Consider the following 21,502-nt stretch of genomic DNA (forward strand, 5'->3'; position numbering starts at 1 on the left):
GATAGGGGACTGGTAGTACTGGGAATGGGCTCAGAGTGAGATGGATTACTGGTAGTACTGGGAATGGGCTCAGAGTGAGATAGGGGACTGGTAGTAATGGGAATGGGTTCAGAGTGAGATAGGGGACTGGTAGTAATGGGAATGGGTTCGGAGTGAGATGGATTACTGGTAGTACTGGGAATGGGCTCAGAGTGTGATGGAGGACTGGTAGTAATGGGAATGGGTTCGGAGTGAGATAGGGGACTGGTAGTAATGGGAATGGGTTCGGAGTGAGATGGGGGACTGGTAGTAATGGGAATGGGTTCAGAGTGAGATGGATTACTGGTAGTAATGGGAATGGTCTCAGAGTGAGAGGGTGGGCTTGTAGTGATGGGGATGTGAGCTCGCTGTGATGGTGAATGAGGCTCAGTGTAAAGAGAATTGCTGTCACAGTGAGGATTGGAGACTGGGATGTGCCTGGTACGGATGCCTCAGTAAAGCAGAGTGGGTCCATTGATCTCAGTGACTCACAATGACTGAAGGCAGTGGGAGAATGCCCACTAGGAACCCACTGCACTTGTCCCTCCTGTCTAAATGGGGCCTTATATCCAATTTCTGACTTTGTAGGTGACAAACCCGGGGAGTGTGCCAGCCCCAGTAAACTGAGTTATGTCTGCAATTCGACCATGGGGAAAGTATGTGAGGGTGAACGTGACTGCGGCAGGTGGCAGACATGTTGCCAAACCCCCTGTGGGGCCAGATGTGTCTTCAAGATATTCAGAGATGGTGAGTAGAAATGTCTGAGCTATACTCTGTATCTAACCGTGTGCTGTACCTGTCCTGGGGAGTGTTTGATGGGGACAGTGTAGAGGGAGCTTTACTCTGTATCTAACCCCCGTACTGTACCTGTCCTGGGGAGTGTTTGATGGGGACAGTGTAGAGGGAGCTTTACTCTGTATCTAACCCCCGTACTGTACCTGTCCTGGGGAGTGTTTGATGGGGGACAGTGTAGAGGGAGCTTTACTCTGTATCTAACCCCCCGTACTGTACCTGTCCTGGGGAGTGTTTGATGGGGACAGTGTAGAGGGAGCTTTACTCTGTATCTAACCCCCCGTACTGTACCTGTCCTGGGGAGTGTTTGATGGGGACAGTGTAGAGGGAGCTTTACTCTGTATCTAACCCCCGTACTGTACCTGTCCTGGGGAGTCTTTGATGGGGGACAGTGTAGAGGGAGCTTTACTCTGTATCTAACCCACCGTACTGTACCTGTCCTGGGGAGTGTTTGATGGGGACAGTGCAGAGGGAGCTTTACTCTGTATCTAACCCCCATACTGTACCTGTCCTGGGGAGTGTTTGATGGGGACAGTGCAGAGGGAGCTTTACTCTGTATCTCATCCCCATGCTGTACCTGTCCTGGGGAGTGTTTGATGGGGACAGTGTTGAGGGAGCTTTACTCTGTATCTAACCCCCCGTACTGTACCTGTCCTGGGGAGTGTTTGATGGGGACAGTGTAGAGGGAGCTTTACTCTGTATCTAACCCCCCCGTACTGTACCTGTCCTGGGGAGTGTTTGATGGGGGACAGTGTAGAGGGAGCTTTACTCTGTATCTAACCCCCCCGTGCTGTACCTGTCCTGGGGAGTGTTTGATGGGGGACAGTGTAGAGAGAGCTTTACTCTGTATCTAACCCCCCGTACTGTACCTGTCCTGGGGAGTGTTTGATGGGGGACAGTGTAGAGGGAGCTTTACTCTGTATCTAACCCCCCCGTACTGTACCTGTCCTGGGGAGTGTTTGATGGGGGACAGTGTAGAGGGAGCTTTACTCTGTATCTAACCTCCGTACTGTACCTGTCCTGGGGAGTGTTTGATGGGGACAGTGTAGAGGGAGCTTTACTCCGTATCTAACCCCCCGTACTATACCTTTCCTGGGGAGTGTTTGATGGGGGCAGTGTAGAGGGAGCTTTACTCTGTATCTAACCCCCCGTGCTGTACCTATCCTGGGGAGTGTTTGATGGGGACAGTGTAGAGGGAGCTTTACTCCGTATCTGACCCCCCGTACTATACCTTTCCTGGGGAGTGTTTGATGGGGACAGTGTAGAGGGAGCTTTACTCTGTATCTAACCCCCCGTGCTGTACCTATCCTGGGGAGTGTTTGATGGGGACAGTGCAGAGGGAGCTTTACTCTGTATCTAATCCCCGTACTGTACCTGTCCTGCGGAGTGTTTGATGTGGACAGTGTACAGAGAGCTTTACTCTGTATCTAACCCCCGTGCTGTACCTGTCCTGGGGTGTGTTTGATGGGGGACAGTGTAGAGGGAGCTTTACTCTGTATCTAACCCCCCGTACTGTACCTGTCCTGGGGAGTGTTTGATGGGGACAGTGTAGAGGGAGCTTTACTCTGTATCTAACCCCCCGTACTGTACCTGTCCTGGGGAGTGTTTGATGGGGGACAGTGTAGAGGGAGTTTTACTCTGTATCTAACCCCCCGTACTGTACCTGTCCTGGGGAGTGTTTGATGGGGGACAGTGTAGAGGGAGCTTTACTCTGTATCTAACCCCCCCCGTACTGTACCTGTCCTGGGGAGTGTTTGATGGGGACAATGTAGAGGGAGCTTCACTCTGTATCTAACCCCGTACTGTACCTATCATGGGGAGTGTTTGTTGGGGACAGTGTAGAGGGAGCTTCACTCTGTATCTAACCCTGTGCTGTAACTTGTCTCTGTTTTTCTCTCTCACAGAGGATGGTAAGTGTCTTCAGCCAGCACTGCTGGCCCGTGTGTGTAACTGCACATTCGGGAAGGTGTGTGAGTCGGATGGAGACTGCGACGCATCCCAAACCTGCTGTGACGCTGGCTGTCAGAAACGATGTGTCCCATCATTCTATGGGAAGTCTAGTGGAGGAAGCTCCTGGTCCACAAAGCGTGATTCCTTGACAGGTCTGTACCGGCCGAGAGCGGAACTTCTCTCTGTGTCTGACCTCCATCTGTCTGTCTGTCGTGGTCTCTCTCTGATTCTCAGGCTCTGTTTGTCTGTCTCTCTCTGTCTCTGTCTGCCTGACTCTCTCTCACTCTGTATCTCTCATTCTCAGTCTCTGTCTCTCTCTCTCACTCAGTCTGCTTGTCTCTCTCTCACTCTGTCTCAGTCTGCCTGTCTCTCTCTCTCTCACTCTGCATCTCTCATTCTCAGTCTCTGTCTCTCTCTCTCTCACTCAGTCTGCCTGTCTCTCTCTCACTCTGTCTCAGTCTGCCTGTCTCTCTCTCTCTCACTCTGCATCTCTCATTCTCAGTCTCTGTCTCTCTCTGTCTCAGTCTACCTGTCTCTGTCACTTTCTCTCACTCTGTATCATTCATTCTCTGTTTCTCTCTCTCAGTCTGCCTGTCTCTCTCTCACTCTGTATCTCTCATTCTCAGTCTGTGTCTCTCTCTCTCTCAGTCTACCTGTCTCTGTCACTTTCTCTCACTCTGTATCTCTCATTCTCTGTTTCTCTCTCTCAGTCTGCCTGACTCTCTCTCTCTCAGTCTCTGTCTCTCTCTCTCAGTCTGCCTGACTCTCTCTCTCTCTCTCTCTCTCTCTCTGTCTCTCTCTCATTCTGTCTTAGTCTGCCTGTCTCTCCCTCTCTCTCTCTCTCTCACTCTGGATCTCTCATTCTCAGTCTGTCTCTCTCTCTCATTCTGCCTGTCGCTCTCTCTCTCACTGTCTCAGTCTGCCTGTCTCTCTCTCTCTTTCTCACTGTGCATATCTCATTATCAGTCTCTGTCTGTCTCTCTCTCTCACTCTGGCTGTCGCTCTCTCTCTCACTCTGCCTGTCGCTCTCTCTCTCACTCTGGCTGTCGCTCTCTATCTCACTCTGTCTCAGTCTGCCTGTCTCTCTCTCTTTCTCACTGTGCATATCTCATTATCAGTCTCTGTCTGTCTCTCTCTCTCACTCTGGCTGTCGCTCTCTATCTCACTCTGTCTCAGTCTGCCTGTCTCTCTCTCTTTCTCACTGTGCATATCTCATTCTCAGTCTTCGTCTGTCTCTCTCTCACTCTGTCTCAGTCTGCCTGTCTCTCTCTCTCTCTCTTGCTCTGGATCTCAATCTCAGGCTCTCTCTCTGTCTCTGTTTCAGTCTGTCTCTCTCCACCTGTCACTACCCATAACCCAAACTCTTGGTTTTTCAGACACAAAATCCAAGCAGTGCCCCAGTGCTTCCAATCTGCAGCGCGTGTGTAACACGAAACACAGCGAGCCCTGTGAGGATGATGACGATTGTGGAAGTTGGAAGCAGTGTTGTAAAGCACCCTGCGGAAACAGATGTGTCCACGCGTTCATGGGGCAAAGTCGCAGCACAGCTTTCTCAGGTAAACCACGTGACAACCTGCACAGCAAACTGTGTCCCATCAAAGGTAAACGAAAACACTCTCCTGGCAGCCTGGGACTGAGAGCTCTCTGGTCCCAGCAGCCTGGGACTGAGAGCTCGCTGCTCCTGGCAGCCTGGGACTGAGATCTCCCTGCTCCCAGCAGCCTGGGACTGAGATCTCCCTGCTCCCAGCAGCCTGGGACTGAGATCTCCCTGCTCCCAGCAGCCTGGGACTGAGAGCTCGCTGCTCCTGGCAGCCTGGAACTGAGATCTCCCTGCTCCCAGCAGCCTGGGACTGAGATCTCCCTGCTCCCAGCAGCCTGGGACTGAGATCTCCCTGCTCCCAGCAGCCTGGGACTGAGATCTCCCTGCTCCCAGCAGCCTGGGACTGAGAGCTCGCTGCTCTCAGCAGCCTGGGACTGAGATCTCCCTGCTCCCAGCAGCCTGGGACTGAGATCTCCCTGCTCCCAGCAGCCTGGGACTGAGAGCTCCCAGCTCCCAGCAGCCTGGGACTGAGATCTCCCTGCTCCCAGCAGCCTGGGACTGAGACCTCCCTGTTCCCAGCAGCCTGGGACTGAGAGCTCCCTGCTCACAGCAGCCTGGGACTGAGAGCTCCCTGCAGCATGGGACTGAGATCTCCCTGCTCCCAGCAGCCTGGGACTGAGGGCCCCTTGCTCCCAGCAGCCTCGGACTGAGAGTCACCTGCTCCCAGCTGCCTGGGACAGAAAGCATTGTGCACAGTTCCGCTCTCCATATCCCTCGGTTGGACCGCACTCAGAGCACTGAGCACAGTTCCACTCTCCATATCCCTCGGTTCGACCACACTCGGAGCACGGTGCACAGTTCCGCTCTCCATATCCCTCGGTTAGACCATACTGGGAGCACTGTGCACAGTTCCACTCTCCATATCCCTCGTTTAGACCACACTGGGAGCACTGTGCACAGTTCCCCTTTCCATATCCCTCGGTTAGACCACACTGGGAGCACTGTGCACAGTTCCACTCTCCATATCCCTCGGTTAGACCACACTGGGAGCACTGTGCACAGTTCCCCTTTCCATATCCCTCGGTTAGACCACACTGGGAGCACTGTGCACAGTTCCCCTTTCCATATCCCTCGGTTAGACCACACTGGGAGCACGGTGCACAGTTCCGCTCTCCATATCCCTCGGTTAGACCACACTCGGAGCACTGTGCACAGTTCCGCTCTCCATATCCCTGGGTTAGACCACACTGGGAGCACAGTGCACAGTTCCGCTCTCCATATCCCTGGGTTAGACCACACTGGGAGCACAGTGCACAGTTCCCCTCTCCATATCCCTGGGTTAGACCACACTCGGAGCACTGTGCTCAGTTCCGCTCTCCATATCCCTGGGTTAGACCACACTCGGAGCACTGTGCTCAGTTCCGCTCTCCATATCCCTGGGTTAGACCACACTGGGAGCACTGTGCACAGTTCCGCTCTCCATATCCCTGGGTTAGACCACTTTGGGAGCACTGTGCTCAGTTCCGCTCTCCATATCCCTGGGTTAGACCACACTCGGAGCACTGTGCACAGTTCCGCTCTCCATATCCCTGGGTTAGACCACACTGGGAGCACTGTGCTCAGTTCCACTCTCCATATCCCTGGGTTAGACCACACTGGGAGCACTGTGCTCAGTTCCGCTCTCCATATCCCTCGGTTAGACCACACTCGGAGCACTGTGCACAGTTCCGCTCTCCATATCCCTGGGTTAGACCACACTCGGAGCACTGTGCACAGTTCCGCTCTCCATATCCCTGGGTTAGACCACACTGGGAGCACAGTGCACAGTTCCGCTCTCCATATCCCTGGGTTAGACCACACTGGGAGCTCAGTGCACAGTTCCCCTCTCCATATCCCTGGGTTAGACCACACTGGGAGCACTGTGCACAGTTCCGCTCTCCATATCCCTGGGTTAGACCACACTGGGAGCACTGTGCTCAGTTCCGCTCTCCATATCCCTGGGTTAGACCACACTGGGAGCACAGTGCACAGTTCCGCTCTCCATATCCCTGGGTTAGACCACACTGGGAGCACAGTGCACAGTTCCGCTCTCCATATCCCTGGGTTAGACCACACTGGGAGCACAGTGCACAGTTCCCCTCTCCATATCCCTGGGTTAGACCACACTGGGAGCACTGTGCACAGTTCCGCTCTCCATATCCCTCGGTTGGACCACACTGGGAGCACTGTGCACAGTTCCCCTCTCCATATCCCTGGGTTAGACCACACTGGGAGCACAGTGCACAGTTCCGCTCTCCATATCCCTGGGTTAGACCACACTGGGAGCACAGTGCACAGTTCCGCTCTCCATATCCCTGGGTTAGACCACACTGAGAGCACAGTGCACAGTTCCCCTCTCCATATCCCTGGGTTAGACCACACTGGGAGCACTGTGCACAGTTCCGCTCTCCATATCCCTCGGTTGGACCACACTGGGAGCACTGTGCACAGTTCCCCTTTCCATATCCCTCAGTTAGACCACACTGGGAGCACTGTGCACAGTTCCCCTTTCCATATCCCTCGGTTAGACCACACTGGGAGCACTGTGCACAGTTCCGCTCTCCATATCCCTCGGTTAGACCACACTGGGAGCACTGTGCACAGTTCCGCTCTCCATATCCCTCGGTTAGACCACACTGGGAGCACTGTGCACAGTTCCGCTCTCCATATCCCTCGGTTAGACCACACTGGGAGCACTGTGCAACGTTCCCCTCTCCATATCCCTCGGATGGACCACACTGGGAGCACTGTGCACAGTTCCGCTCTCCATATCCCTGGGTTAGACCACACTCGGAGCACTGTGCTCAGTTCCGCTCTCCATATCCCTGGGTTAGACCACACTGGGAGCACTGTGCTCAGTTCCGCTCTCCATATCCCTGGGTTAGACCACACTGGGAGCACTGTGCACAGTTCCGCTCTCCATATCCCTGGGTTAGACCACTTTGGGAGCACTGTGCTCAGTTCCGCTCTCCATATCCCTGGGTTAGACCACACTCGGAGCACTGTGCACAGTTCCGCTCTCCATATCCCTGGGTTAGACCACACTGGGAGCACTGTGCTCAGTTCCACTCTCCATATCCCTGGGTTAGACCACACTGGGAGCACTGTGCTCAGTTCCGCTCTCCATATCCCTCGGTTAGACCACACTCGGAGCACTGTGCACAGTTCCGCTCTCCATATCCCTGGGTTAGACCACACTCGGAGCACTGTGCACAGTTCCGCTCTCCATATCCCTGGGTTAGACCACACTGGGAGCACTGTGCACAGTTCCGCTCTCCATATCCCTCGGTTAGACCACACTCGGAGCACTGTGCACAGTTCCGCTCTCCATATCCCTGGGTTAGACCACACTCGGAGCACTGTGCACAGTTCCGCTCTCCATATCCCTGGGTTAGACCACACTGGGAGCACTGTGCACAGTTCCGCTCTCCATATCCCTGGGTTAGACCACACTGGGAGCACTGTGCACTGTTCCGCTCTCCATATCCCTGGGTTAGACCACTTTGGGAGCACTGTGCACAGTTCCGCTCTCCATATCCCTGGGTTAGACCGCACTGGGAGCACTGTGCACAGTTCCGCTCTCCATATCCCTGGGTTAGACCACACTGGGAGCACTGTGAACAGTTCCGCTCTCCATATCCCTGGGTTAGACCGCACTGGGAGCACTGTGCACAGTTCCGCTCTCCATATCCCTCGGTTAGACCACACTGGGAGCACTGTGCACAGTTCCACTCTCCATATCCCTCGGTTGGACCACACTGGGAGCACCGTGCACAGTTCCCCTCTCCATATCCCTGGGTTAGACCACACTCGGAGCACTGTGCACAGTTCCGCTCTCCATATCCCTCGGTTGGACCACACTGGGAGCACTGTGCACAGTTCCACTCTCCATATCCCTCGGTTAGACCACACTGGGAGCACTGTGCACAGTTCCACTCTCCATATCCCTCGGTTGGACCACACTGGGAGCACCGTGCACAGTTCCCCTCTCCATATCCCTGGGTTAGACCACACTCGGAGCACTGTGCACAGTTCCGCTCTCCATATCCCTCGGTTGGACCACACTGGGAGCACTGTGCACAGTTCCACTCTCCATATCCCTCGGTTGGACCACACTGGGAGCACTGTGCACAGTTCCACTCTCCATATCCCTCGGTTAGACCACACTGGGAGCACTGTGCACAGTTCCCCTCTCCATATCCCTTGGTTAGACCACACTCGGAGCACTGTGCACAGTTCCACTCTCCATATCCCTCGGTTAGACCACACTGGGAGCACTGTGCACAGTTCCCCTCTCCATATCCCTTGGTTAGACCACACTCGGAGCACTGTGCACAGTTCCACTCTCCATATCCCTCGGTTAGACCACACTGGGAGCACTGTGCACAGTTCCGCTCTCCATATCCCTCGGTTGGACCACACTGGGAGCACTGTGCACAGTTCCAGTCTCCATATCCCTTTCTATACTAATGTAACAGTCTGGAGTTGGGTCTGAACAGACTGACACCTGTTACTAAGTTGCTTCACATTTCAGAGCTGCGTTTCTTAATGCCACACATTTCTGAGCTGTGTTTCTCTTTTCTTTCAGATCGAACGGCTGATGAATGTCCCGCTCCACATCGCCTGTCTATGATGTGTGAGCTGAAGTATGGGGAGCTCTGTGATGATGACGATGATTGCTATGCCTGGCAGACCTGCTGTAACACCACGTGTGGGAGACGATGTGTCCATGCGCTCCGTCACAAGGGTAAGTAAGCAATGGAACCATTTCCCGCTCCTGCAAGTCCAGCTCCTCGGTGATGGAGGGAATGGAGAGGGACTGGTGGAGTTGTTGGGGTGAGTGGGAGCTGAGTTCCACATTAGAGACATCACACTGAGCTGTGTAACTCTGTCCACCGAAGGCACTGTGACCTTTCACCCTCTGGATAGCAAGCTCAGAGTCCAGTCTCTAATGAGATGGAGGACTTCTCTCTCTGACGTAAGCTCTGAATGATTGAGATCAGGAGAAGGCCATTCAGCCCCTCCGTCCTGCTCCGCCATTCAGTAAGATCAGGGCTGACCCTGGACCTGCGCTCCAGTTTCCCGGCCAAGCCTCGTAAGCCTCTATTCACTCAGAGTCCGAGAATCATTCAATCTCAGCCTGGTGTATACACAATGATGCAGCATCCACAAGCCTCCGGCTACCCAGGTCAACCTCAGACGCAGAGGGATCCTCTGTCTGTCTCCCAGTGAGGTCCACATATCCGCCAGCTCCCCGGCCCCAAAAACCGCAGCCCCACCCAGCTCCCCGATGACCGTCTTCAGCCCGATCTCAGTGAACGAGTAATCAATATGTGGAGGGAAGGTGTAACTGAAGCACTTTTTCTACAGGTGGTGAAGGAAGATGCCCGGAAGCTTCGAGAATGTCTCACGTCTGCACAATGAGCTTTAACACCCAGTGCCACAACGACAGCAGCTGTGAGAGTTGGCAAAGTTGCTGCAATGCCAGCTGTGGAAACAGATGTGTGCCCAGGTTCATTACCAGATGTAAGAGACCCTGATCATTTACTCTGTATCTAACCCCCCGTACTGTTCCTGTCCTGGGGAGTGTTTGATGTGGGACGGTGCAGAGGGAGCTTTACTCTGTATCTAACCCCCGTGCTGTACCTGTCCTGGGAGTGTTTGATAGGGGACAGTGTAGAGGGAGCTTTACTCTGTATCTAACCCCCCGTGCTGTACCTGTCCTGGGGAGTGTTTGATGGGGGACAGTGTAGAGGGAGCTTTACTCTGTATCTAACCCCCCGTACTGTACCTGTCCTGGGGAGTGTTTGATGTGGGACAGTGTAGAGGGAGCTTTACTCTGTATCTAACCCCCCGCACTGTACCTGTCCTGGGGAGTGTTTGATGGGGGACAGTGTAGAGGGAGCTTTACTCTGTATCTAACCTCCGTACTGTACCTGTCCTGGGGAGTGTTTGATGGGGGACAGTGTAGAGGGAGCTTTACTCTGTATCTAACCCCCGTACTGTACCTGTCCTGGGAGTGTTTGATGGGGGACAGTGTAGAGAGAGCTTTACTCTGTATCTAACCCCCGTACTGTACCTGTCCTGGGAGTGTTTCATGTGGAACAGTGTAGAGGGAGCTTTACTCTGTGTCTAACCCCCGTGCTGTACCTGTCCTGGGGAGTGTTTGATGGGGGACAGTGTAGAGGGAGCTTTACTCTGTATCTAACCCCCCGTACTGTATCTGTCCAGGGGAGTGTTTGATGGGGGACAGTGTAGAGGGAGCTTTACTCTGTATCTAACCCCCCGTACTGTACCTGTCCTGGGAGTGTTTGATGGGGGACAGTGTAGAGGGAGCTTTACTCTGTATCTAACCCCCGTACTGTACCTGTCCTGGGGAGTGTTTGATGGGGGACAGTGTAGAGGGAGCTTTACTCTGTATCTAACCCCCCGTACTGTACCTGTCCTGGGGAGTGTTTGATGGGGGACAGTGTAGAGGGAGCTTTACTCTGTATCTAACCCCCGTACTGTACCTGTCCTGGGAGTGTTTGATGGGGGACAGTGTAGAGGGAGCTTTACTCTGTATCTAACCCCCCGTACTGTACCTGTCCTGGGGAGTGTTTGATGGGGGACAGTGTAGAGGGAGCTTTACTCTGTATCTAACCCCCCGTACTGTACCTGTCCTGGGAGTGTTTCATGTGGAACAGTGTAGAGGGAGCTTTACTCTGTATCTAACCCCCGTGCTGTACCTGTCCTGGGGAGTGTTTGATGGGGGACAGTGTAGAGGGAGCTTTACTCTGTATCTAACCCCCCGTACTGTATCTGTCCAGGGGAGTGTTTGATGGGGGACAGTGTAGAGAGAGCTTTACTCTGTATCTAACCCCCGTACTGTACCTGTCCTGGGGAGTGTTTGATGGGGGACAGTGTAGAGGGAGCTTTACTCTGTATCTAACCCCCCGTGCTGTACCTGTCCTGGGGATTGTTTGATGGGGGACAGTGTAGAGGGAGCTTTACTCTGTATCTAACCCCCTGTACTGTACCTGTCCTGGGGAGTGTTTGATGGGGACAGTGTAGAGGGAGCTTTACTCTGTATCTAACCCCCGTACTGTACCTGTCCTGGGGAGTGTTTGACGGGGACAGTGTAGAGGGAGCTTTACTCTCTCTCTAACCCCCCGTACTGTACCTGTCCTGGGGAGTGTTTGATGGGGACAGTGTAGAGGGAGCTTTACTCTCTATCTAACCCCTGTACTGTTCCTGTTCTTGGAGTGTTTTCTAGGACTGTGCAGGGATACTGATCGTGTTTCTCTCTATTCCACTGTTGCCTTGTTTCTTCCAGCAACCCAGTGTCCCGCCTCCAGCCGATTGGATGCCTTCTGTTCGATGAAGCTGGGAGACAAGTGTGAGAGTGACGCTGACTGCTTGGCCTGGTCATCATGCTGTGATGCTGGTTGTGGAAAGAGATGTGTTCCTCGCTTCTTCATGGCCAGTGAGTAGCTTGAAGGGTCTCCCGAGTAGATTTAGTAGATCTGTGGGTTCAGCAGAGGCCGGGAATAGAGCCTGGGCTTTGCCTGCTCTGTGTGTGTGAGGCTCAATACCACATGGGGTGTGGGATCAGGTTGTCCCAGCGCAGGCCGGGAATGGAGCCTGGGCCTTTCCTGCTCTGTGTGTGGTGCTCGGTACCACACCGGGTATGGGATCAGGTTAACCCAGCGCAGGCCGGGAATGGAGCCTGGGCCTTTCCTGCTCTGTGTGTGGTGCTCGGTACCACACCGGGTATGGGATCAGGTTAACCCAGCGCAGGCCGGGAATGGAGCCTGGGCTTTGCCTGCTCTGTGTGTGGTGCTCGGTACCACACCGGGTATGGGATCAGGTTAACCCAGCGCAGGCCGGGAATGGAGCCTGGGCCTTTCCTGCACTGTGTGTGTGTGCTTGGTGCGGGGGTGGGGTGTATGATCAGGTTAACTGAAGCCCAGGCCGGGAATGCAGCCTGGGCCTTTCCTGCTCTATGTGTGTGGTGCTCAGTACCACATTGGGTGTGGGATCAGGTTAACTGAAGCCCAGGCCGGGAATGGAGCCTGGGCCTTTCCTGCTCTGTGTGTGTGGTGCTCAGTACCACATTGGGTGTGGGATCAGGTTAACTGAAGCCCAGGCCGGGAATGGAGCCTGGGCCTTTCCTGCTCTGTGTGTGTGGTGCTCAGTACCACATTGGGTGTGGGATCAGGTTAACTGAAGCCCAGGCCGGGAATGGAGCCTGGGCCTTTCCTGCTCTGTGTGTGTGGTGTTCAGTACCACATGGGGTGTGGGATCAGGTTAAATGAAGCCCAGGCCGGGAATGGAGCCTGGGCCTTTCCTGCTCTGTGTGAATTGGGCTCAGTACCACACCGCATATGGGATAAGGTTAACCCAGCACAGGCCGGGAATGGAGCCTGGGCCTTTCCTGCCATCTGTGTGTGGTGCTCAGTACCACATGGGGTGTGAGATCAGGTTAACGCAGTGCAGGCCGGGAATGGAGCCTGGGCCTTTCCTGCTCTATGTGTGTGGTGCTCAGTACCACATGGGGTGTGAGATCAGATTGACCCAGCGCAGGCCGGGAATGGAGCCTGGGCCTTTCCTGCTCTTTGTGTGTGTGGTGCTCAGTACCACATGGGGTGTGAGATCAGATTGACCCAGTGCAGGCCGGGCATGGAGCCTGGGCCTTTCCTGCTCTATGTGTGTTGGGCTCAGTACCACACCGGGTGTGGGATAAGGTTAACTGAAGCCCAGGCCGGGAATGGATCCACTTGCTGTGCTGCCTCACCACAGACCCCGATTAAAGAGATCTGGCTTCATTCTCGATGAATGGGTTCCCAAGTGTGACCCGTTATTTCGGGTGCACCCAAGGGATCCTGCATTAAGTGGTTCCCGAGGTAGACTCTCGTTTACAGACACCCTGTGGGAGTCTCTTATTTACTGTGGCTCCCGAGGGAGACTTTCTCCATCAGACAGATCTGGAAGCTTCACTGACCCCTGATTTCTGTATTCCAGAGGATAACACCTGTCCTGCGCCCCACCGTCTCTCTCCGATGTGTGACCTGAAACTCGGCGGCCAGTGTACGGGAGACGATGATTGTGATGCTTGGCAGACCTGCTGTGACACCAAATGTGGAAAAATCTGTATCGCTAGTTTCATGGATAACGGTAAGCTGAGAAACTGCAGACCGAGGAGGAGGAAGAGAGAGCAAGTGAGAGACAGACAGAGAGAGAGAGAAGTAGTCAGTGACAGGAGGACTGACACAGAGAGAAAGAGAGACAGAGACAAGTAAAGAGAGTGAGAGAAAGAGAGAAAGAGACAATGAGAGAGGGCCCGAGAGAGAGAGGCAGAGCTAGAGAGGAGAGAGACAGAGTGCAAAATGGAGATGGCGTGAGATAAAGAAAGGGACAGACAGTGCAGCACTCCCTCACTACTGACCCTCCGACAGTAAATCTTGATTTCCTGTGTGTAACTCCCTCCTCTTATCCACTTTGGTGGGTAAAACAATCATGCAGAGTATTTCTTAAAAGGTGAGGGATTGAGAAATGTTGATGTCCGCAGGGACCTGAAAGCTGTCATGTAGGTGCAGCAAGCAATGAGGAGGGCAATTAGTTGCTGGCCTTTATTGCAGACGTATTTGAGTACAGGAGTGAAGATGTCTTGCTGCAATTGTATAGAGACTTGGTGAGACTGCACCTGGAGTATTGTAGACAGTTTTGGTCTCCTTACCTAAGGAAGGATATACTTGCCATAGAGGGAGTGCAACGGAGGTTCACCAATCTGATCTCTGGGATGGAGGGATTGTCTTATGAAGAGAGATTGAGGAGACTGGTCCAATATTCTTCCGCATTTACGAGAATAAGAGGTGATCTCATTGAAGCATACGAAATTCTTACAGGGTTCGACAGAGTAGATGCAGGAAGGATGTTTCCACTGGCTGGTGAGTCTCGAACCAGGGGACACAGTCTCAGAATAATGGGTCAGTCATTCGCGACTGAGATGAGGAGGAATTTCTTCACTCAGACAGTGGTGAATCTTTGAGTCTCGAGAGCTCTGTGGGGTAGAGAATTCCAGTCTTTGAGTATATTCCATTGAGAGATTGTTAGAGTTCTAGATATTAAAGATACCAAGGGATTTGGGGATAGTGCAGGAAAATGAGGTCAGGATCAGCGATGATCAATGTGGATAGTGCAGCAGGCATGATGTGCTGAATGGCCTACTCCTGCTCCAATTTCCTATGTGCCTATGTTCCTAAATTAGAACGTAATTCTCTTGCAGATGAAGATGACGAATGTCCGACCTCCTACCGAGCGAGGAGGATCTGTGGCAAGAACTCGAGCGAGCCCTGTAACAGTGACGAGGACTGCGGTTCGTGGAAACAGTGCTGTGATATCGGCTGTGGGAAGAGATGTGTCCACTCCTGGAACAGTAAGGAAAAGCCCGTAACCCTCAGCTCCACAACATGGACTTAGCTGGACTGTCACAGCCGAACGGCAGACCGAAGTAGCAGTGATCCACTCAGCAGGTCCTTGCCAATAGGACTAGACCCAGGTCTCCAGGTCACTGTGTCTGACAGGGCCCCACTCTCCGGGTCACTGTGTCTGACAGGGCCTCACTCTCCGGGTCACTGTGTCTGACAGGGCCCCACTCTCCGGGTCACTGTGTCTGACAGGGCCCCACTCTCCGGGACACTGTGTCTGACAGGGACCCCACTCTCCGGGTCACTGTGTCTGACAGGGCCTCACTCTCCGGGTCACTGTGTCTGACAGGGCCCCACTCTCCGGGTTACTGTGTCTGACAGGGCCCCACTCTCCGGGTCACTGTGTCTGACAGGGACCCACTCTCCGGGTTACTGTGTCTGACAGGGCCTCACTCTCCGGGTTACTGTGTCTGACAGGGCCCCACTCTCCAGGTCACTGTGTCTGACAGGGCCCCACTCTCCGGGTTACTGTGTCTGACAGGGACCCCACTCTCCGGGTCACTGTGTCTGACAGGGCCCCACTCTCCGGGTCACTGTGTCTGACAGGGCCCCACTCTCCGGGTCACTGTGTCTGACAGGGCCCCACTCTCCGGGTTACTGTGTCTGACAGGGACCCCACTCTCCGGGACACTGTGTCTGACAGGGCCCCACTCTCCGGGTCACTGTGTCTGACAGGGCCTCACTCTCCGGGTCACTGTGTCTGACAGGGACCCCACTCTCCGGGTTACTGTGTCTGACAGGGCCCCACTCTCCAGGACACTGTGTCTGACAGGGCCCCACTCTCCAGGTCACTGTGTCTGACAGGGACACCCACTCTCCGGGTCACTGTGTCTGACAGGGCCTCACTCTCCGGGTTACTGTGTCTGACAGGGCCCCACTCACCGGGTCACTGTGTCTGACAGGGGCCCCACTCTCCGGGTAACTGTGTCTGACAGGGCCCCACTCTCCGGGTCACTGTGTCTGACAGGGACACCCACTCTCCGGGTTACTGTGTCTGACAGGGCCCCACTCACCGGGTCACTGTGTCTGACAGGGCCTCACTCTCCGGGTTACTGTGTCTGACAGGGCCTCACTCTCCGGGTTACTGTGTCTGACAGGGCCCCACTCTCCGGGTCACTGTGTCTGACAGGGCCCCGCTCTCCGGGTTACTGTGTCTGACAGGGCCCCACTCTCCGGGTCACTGTGTCTGACAGGGACCCACTCTCCGGGTCACTGTGTCTGACAGGGCCCCACTCTCCGGGTCACTGTGTCTGACAGGGCCCCGCTCACCGGGTTACTGTGTCTGACAGGGACCCCACTCTCCGGGACACTGTGTCTGACAGGGACCCATTCTCCGGGACACTGTGTCTGACAGGGCCCCACTCTCCGGGTTACTGTGTCTGACAGGGACCCACTCTCTGGGTCACTGTGTCTGACAGGGCCCCACTCTCCGGGTCACTGTGTCTGACAGGGCCCCGCTCTCCAGGACACTGTGTCTGACAGGGACCCCACTCTCTGGGACACTGTGTCTGACAGGGCCTCACTCTCCGGGTTACTGTGTCTGACAGGGACCCCACTCTCCGGGTTACTGTGTCTGACAGGGACCCCACTCTCCGGGTTACTGTGTCTGATAGGGCCCCACTCTCCGGGACACTGTGTCTGACAGGGCCCCACTCTCCGGGTCACTGTGTCTGATAGGGCCCCACTCTCCGGGACACTGTGTCTGACAGGGCCCCACTCTCCGGGTCACTGTGTCTGATAGGGCCCCACTCTCCGGGACACTGTGTCTGACAGGGCCCCACTCTCCAGGACACTGTGTCTGACAGGGACCCCACTCTCTGGGACACTGTGTATGACAGGGACCCCACTCTCCGGGTTACTGTGTATGACAGGGACCCCACTCTCCGGGTTAATGTGTCTGACAGGGGCCCCACTCTCCGGGTCACTGTGTCTGACAGGGACCCCACTCTCCGGGTCACTGTGTCTGACAGGGACCCCACTCTCTGGGACACTGTGTCTGACAGGGCCTCACTCTCCGGGTTACTGTGTCTGACAGGGACCCCACTCTCCGGGTTACTGTGTATGACAGGGACCCCACTCTCCGGGTTAATGTGTCTGACAGGGGCCCCACTCTCCGGGTCACTGTGTCTGACAGGGACCCCACTCTCCGGGTCACTGTGTCTGACAGGGACCCCACTCTCCGGGTCACTGTGTCTGACAGGGACCCCACTCTCCGGGTCCCTGTGTCTGACAGGGACCCCACTCTCTGGGACACTGTGTCTGACAGGGCCTCACTCTCCGGGTTACTGTGTCTGACAGGGCCCCACTCTCTGGGTCACTGTGTCTGACAGGGCCCCACTCTCCGGGTCACTGTGTCTGACAGGGACCCCACTCTCCGGGTCACTGTGTCTGACAGGGACCCCATTTTCCGGGACACTGTGTCTGACAGGGACCCCACTCTCCGGGTCACTGTGTCTGACAGGGACCCCATTTTCCGGGACACTGTGTCTGACAGGGCCTCACTCTCCGGGTTACTGTGTCTGACAGGGACCCCACTCTCTGGGTCACTGTGTCTGACAGGGACCCCACTCTCCGGGTCACTGTGTCTGACAGGGACCCCACTCTCCCGGACACTGTGTCTGACAGGGACCCCACTCTCTGGGTCACTGTGTCTGACAGGGACCCCACTCTCCGGGACACTGTGTCTGACAAGGACCCCACTCTCCGGGTCACTGTGTCTGACAGGGACCCCACTCTCCGGGACACTGTGTCTGACAGGGCCTCACTCTCCGGGTTACTGTGTCTGACAGGGACCCCACTCTCTGGGTCACTGTGTCTGACAGGGCCCCACTCTCCGGGTTACTGTGTCTGACAGGGACCCCACTCTCCGGGTCACTGTGTCTGACAGGGACCCACTCTCCGGGACACTGTGTCTGACAGGGCCCCACTCTCCGGGTCACTGTGTCTGACAGGGCCCCGCTCTCCGGGTCACTGTGTCTGACAGGGCCCCACTCTCCAGGTCACTGTGTCTGACAGGGCCCCACTCTCTGGGTCACTGTGTCTGACAGGGCCCCACTCTCTGGGTCACTGTGTCTGACAGGGCCCCGCTCTCCGGGTCACTGTGTCTGACAGGGCCCCACTCTCCGGGTCACTGTGTCTGACAGGACCCCACTCTCCGGGACACTGTGTCTGACAGGGCCCCACTCTCCGGGTCACTGTGTCTGAGAGGGCCCCACTCTCCGGGTCACTGTGTCTGACAGGGCCCCACTCTCCGGGTCACTGTGTCTGACAGGGACCCACTCTCCGGGTCACTGTGTCTGACAGGGCCCCGCTCTCCGGGTCACTGTGTCTGACAGGGCCCCTCTCTCCGGGTCACTGTGTCTGACAGGGCCTCACTCTCCGGGACACTGTGGCGGACAGGACCCCACTCTCCGGGACACTGTGTCTGACAGGGCCCCACTCTCCGGGTCACTGTGTCTGACAGGGCCTCACTCTCCGGGACACTGTGGCAGACAGGACCCCACTCTCCGGGTCACTGTGTCTGACAGGGCCCCACTCTCCGGGTCACTGTGTCTGACAGGGCCCCGCTCTCCGGGTCACTGTGTCTGACAGGGCCCCACTCTCCGGGTCACTGTGTCTGACAGGGACCTCACTCTCCGGGACACTGTGTCTGACAGGGCCCCACTCTCCAGGTCACTGTGTCCCTCGAGTTACCGAAACAGTTTCTCTTTATTTACTCTCTCAAAACCCTTCCTGATTGTCAATGCCTGGATTAAATTTCCTCTGAACCTGCTCCGCACTAAAGGAGAACAATCCCAGCTTCTCCCAGTCTCTCCACAATAACTGAAATCCCTCATCCCTGGAACCATTCTGGTAAACCTCCTGCTCACTGTCTCGAAAGCCTTGACATTGTTCCTAATGTGCGGTGTCCGGAGTTGAACAGAGTCCTCCGACTGAGGTCCAACCAGTCATTTCTAAAGTGGTTAATCAATAAGTGGCTTGCATTTGTACTTTATGCCTGTGTTTCTGAAGGCCAGGATGCTGTGTACTTTAATGATCTCTTGGTGTCTTCCTATAAAGAAAAGACGCAGCAGTGCCCATCGTCCAGCTCACTGAAAAAGGTTTGCAGCATGAAGCTGGGAGATGAGTGCGAGGAAGACGGGGACTGTGACAATTGGCAGATGTGCTGTGACGCCGGCTGTGGAAAGAGATGTGTCTTCAAATTCCACAAAGGAGGTCAGGAGTCGCACAGTTTGTGGGGGGATGGGCGGGGGGGAGGAAGCACACAGTTGTGGGTGGGTTGCCTAAGGACAGCAAAGGGAGCTTTACTCTGTATCTAACCCCCCGTACTGTACCTGTCCTGGGAGTGTTTGATGGGGGACAGTGTAGAGGGAGCTTTACTCTGTATCTAACCCCCGTACTGTACCTGTCCTGGGGAGTGTTTGATGGGGGACAGTGTAGAGGGAGCTTTACTCTGTAACTAACCCCTGTGCTGCACCTGTCCTGGGGAGTGTTTGATGGGGGACAGTGCAGAGGGAGCTTTACTCTGTATCTAACCCCCGTACTGTACCTGTCCTGGGGAGTGTTTGATGGGGACAGTGCAAAGGGAGCTTTACTCTGTATCTAACCCCACCCGTACTGTACCTGTCCTGGGGAGTGTTTGATGGGGGACAGTGCAAAGGGAGCTTTACTCTGTATCTAACCCCCCCCGTACTGTACCTGTCCTGGGGAGAGTTTGATGTGGACAGTGTAGAGGGAGCTTTACTCTGTATCTAACCCCCGTACTGTACCTGTCCTGGGGAGTGTTTGATGGGGGACAGTGTAGAGGGAGCTTTACTCTGTATCTAACCCCCGTACTGTACCTGTCCTGGGGAGTGTTTGATGGGGGACAGTGCAGAGGGAGCTTTACTCTGTATCTAACCCCCCGTACTGTACCTGTCCTGGGAGTGTTTGATGGGGGACAGTGTAGAGGGAGCTTTACTCTGTATCTAACCCCCCGTACTGTACCTGTCCTGGGGAGTGTTTGATGGGGGACAGTGCAGAGGGAGCTTTACTCTGTACCTAATACATCCACCTCATTGAAATGAAATATGATTTTTGACCAGGTCTTTAAGCCAATCTGCTTGTGGTTACCTTCCAGAGAATGACACCTGCCCTGCTCCAAGCCGTCTCGGACCCATGTGTGACATTAACTATGGAAAGGAATGCGATGATGATGACGATTGTGACATGTGGTTAACTTGCTGTGATGCTGGCTGCGGGAAACGATGCGTCCATCAATCTTACAGACACAGTAAGAAAGACTGCCCTTCCTGGATATCAGGAAATATCTATGTGGAGTAGTTACATTTTATACAAAGGCCTTCTCATCGTGCTTCTGGAGTTACTGTGTTCAGTTCTAGGCACCATGCCTGAGCCAGGATATATCTGTCTGGATAGCACCCTGCACAGAATCATAGAAATATAGAAAATAGGAGTAGGAGTAGGCCATTCGGCCCTTCGGGCCCTGCTCCACCATTCAAAAAAGATCATGGCTGATCGTCTAATTCAGTACCCTGTTCCCGCTTTCTCCCCATATCCCTCGATCCCTTTGGCATTATTTAATTTATTTAACAACTTGGCCTCCACTGCCTTCTGCTGAAGAGATTTCCACAGATTCACCACCCTCTGAGTGAAGAAATTTCTCCTCATCTTGGTTCTAAATGGCATACCCCGTATCCTGAGACTGTGACCCCTGGAGTCCCCTGCCATCAGGAACATCCTCTCTATATCTAGCCTGTCTAGTCCTGTTAGAATTTTATAGGTTTCTATGAGATAACCCTCTCATTCTTCTAAAGTCTAGTGAATATAGGCCTATAACATCCTTCCTCAGATAAGGAGACCAAAACTGCACACAGTACTCCAGATGTGGTCTCACCAAAGCCCTGTATAACTGCAGTAAGACATCCTTGCTCCTGTACTCGAATCCTCTTGCAATGAAGGCCAACGTACGATTCATCAGAATGATACCAGTGTGAAAAGGGTTACATTGCAAAGACAGGTTGCAGAGACTGGGCTTGTATTCCCTCGAGTCCAGAAAGTTAAGGAGTGATCTAATCGAGCGGTTTAAGGTAATTGAGAGATTTGATAGGGTAGAGGGAGAGAAGTACTTCCTGTAGTGGGATGTCCAAGGGAGTGGAAATCTGGAACACTCTCAACCAAAATGCAGCTCAGGGGAAAATTTCACAACTGGGATTGATAAATTTCTGTTGGGTAAGAGTGTTAATGATCATAGAACCAAGACAGGTGAATGGAGTTAAGGCACAGATCAGCTATAACCTATTTGAATGGCAGAACAGGCACGAGAGGGGCTGAATGGGCCTCCTCCTATTCCTGCGTAACAGGGGTGAGAGGGGATCAATGGGCCTCCCCCTGTTCCTGTGTAACAGGCACGAGAGGGGCTGAATGGGCCTCCTCCTGTTCCCATGTAACAGGCACGAGAGGGGATCAATGGGCCTCCCCCTGTTCCTGTGTAACAGGCACGAGAGGGGCAGAATGGGCCTCCTCCTGTTCCTGTGTAACAGGGGTGAGAGGGGATCAATGGGCCTCCCCCTGTTCCTATGTAACAGGCACGAGAGGGGCTGAATGGGCCTCCTCCTGTTCCCATGTAACAGGCACGAGAGGGGATCAATGGGCCTCCTCCTGTTCCTGTGTAACAGCGGTGAGAGGGGCTGAA

At 54.6% G+C, this 21,502-nt stretch overlaps 1 protein-coding gene across 2 annotated transcripts in view; it reads left to right on the forward strand.

The window, feature by feature from the left end:
- The window catches only part of LOC137361965 (extracellular matrix protein A-like), a 213,690-nt gene that overhangs the window by 174,716 nt on the left and 17,472 nt on the right, over nt 1-21,502 (forward strand). For both annotated transcript variants that reach the window (XM_068026561.1, XM_068026562.1), the window contains exons 33-42: nt 607-765; nt 2,715-2,912; nt 4,137-4,316; nt 8,928-9,086; nt 9,710-9,865; nt 11,655-11,804; nt 13,343-13,495; nt 14,607-14,756; nt 18,868-19,023; nt 19,928-20,080. In XM_068026561.1, the coding sequence (XP_067882662.1) occupies nt 607-765; nt 2,715-2,912; nt 4,137-4,316; nt 8,928-9,086; nt 9,710-9,865; nt 11,655-11,804; nt 13,343-13,495; nt 14,607-14,756; nt 18,868-19,023; nt 19,928-20,080 (1,614 nt within the window). The remainder of the gene's footprint in view (nt 1-606; nt 766-2,714; nt 2,913-4,136; nt 4,317-8,927; nt 9,087-9,709; nt 9,866-11,654; nt 11,805-13,342; nt 13,496-14,606; nt 14,757-18,867; nt 19,024-19,927; nt 20,081-21,502) is intronic.

Source organism: Heterodontus francisci, unplaced genomic scaffold (assembly GCF_036365525.1).
Source record: "Heterodontus francisci isolate sHetFra1 unplaced genomic scaffold, sHetFra1.hap1 HAP1_SCAFFOLD_323, whole genome shotgun sequence".
Taxonomy (NCBI): Eukaryota; Metazoa; Chordata; class Chondrichthyes; order Heterodontiformes; family Heterodontidae; genus Heterodontus; species Heterodontus francisci.